Source organism: Eimeria tenella, genomic scaffold, assembly GCF_000499545.2.
Source record: "Eimeria tenella Houghton genomic scaffold, Eth_scaff3331, whole genome shotgun sequence".
Classification (NCBI taxonomy): domain Eukaryota; phylum Apicomplexa; class Conoidasida; order Eucoccidiorida; family Eimeriidae; genus Eimeria; species Eimeria tenella.
The window spans coordinates 430-1316 of NW_013543141.1; the positions used below are offsets into that span (position 1 = coordinate 430).

Below are 887 nucleotides of genomic sequence, written 5' to 3' on the forward strand. Positions count from 1 at the left end.
ACGGGTGCGGAGGCCCCGGGGGGGACCCCGGCGGGCCCGGGAAGAACATGGTAGTGAGTGTGAAGAGCTTCTGCACGCGGTCCTTCGGGCTGGGGGCCCCCCCGGGGGGCCCCCTGGGCCGTTTGCTGCAGGGGGTGTTTGGGGCCATAGGGGAGTGCTGCATGCAGCTGCCACGGGGCCTCTTCTTGTGGGAACTGCTGCACCCCCAGACAGAAAGTGGGTACCCTCTTTTGAGTCCTTTGGGGATTTATGGAGTGAGACTTTTCCTAGAAGGTCGCTGGAGACTTGTGGAAATAGACGACAGGGTACCGGACGGGGGCCCCCGGGGGGCCCCCGTCTTCCCGCTTTCCAGCGACCCCCGCGAGGCGTGGGGGCCCCTCCTCGCCAAGGGCCTCCTCAAGGCCTTCAGGGGGCCCCTCCTCCAGGGGGGGGGGGCCCCCCCCCTGATGGAGGCCCTTACAGGTCGCAAAGAAGTCTCTTTGCCTTTATCTCCTTCTCTCCTTTCTTCTTACTGCCTCAGGGGCCTCTGGGCCTCTGTCAAGCTCCGCAGCAAACCCCCTGCTGCTGCTGCTGCTGCTGCTGCTGCTGCGGACGCCGGGGGAGCCGCGGAAGCCCCGCAGCGGGGGTCCCCCGGGGGCCCCCACGACGGGGGCCCCTGGGAGGAGCTCCTTGGCTGGACCCCTTTTCTTGTTGCTGCTGTTAAAGAGGGGCCCCCCCCTGCTGTGTCTCTTTTAAATCGACACACTGGGGGGGGGCCCCTCCAGGACTTGGTGGGGGCCCCTGGCGAGCTGCTGCAGGCCCTTCGTGGGGCCCCCGAGGCCCCCGGGGCCCCCGGGGGCCCTGGAGGCCCCCCGGGAGCCCCCGGGGGGCCCCCCGAGGGGCCCCCC

General features: G+C 69.8%; 1 protein-coding gene across 1 annotated transcript; it reads left to right on the top strand.

Annotated features, from left to right (window-relative positions):
- Positions 1 to 47: 47 nt before the first annotated feature.
- On the top strand, positions 48 to 804 carry ETH_00035890 (uncharacterized protein; the record flags this gene model as incomplete). Its single annotated transcript, XM_013376325.1, has 1 exon — positions 48 to 804. A coding segment is annotated over one exon (757 nt), but the record flags the coding sequence as incomplete, so codon positions are not given.
- Between the last annotated feature and the right edge of the window lie 83 nt (positions 805 to 887).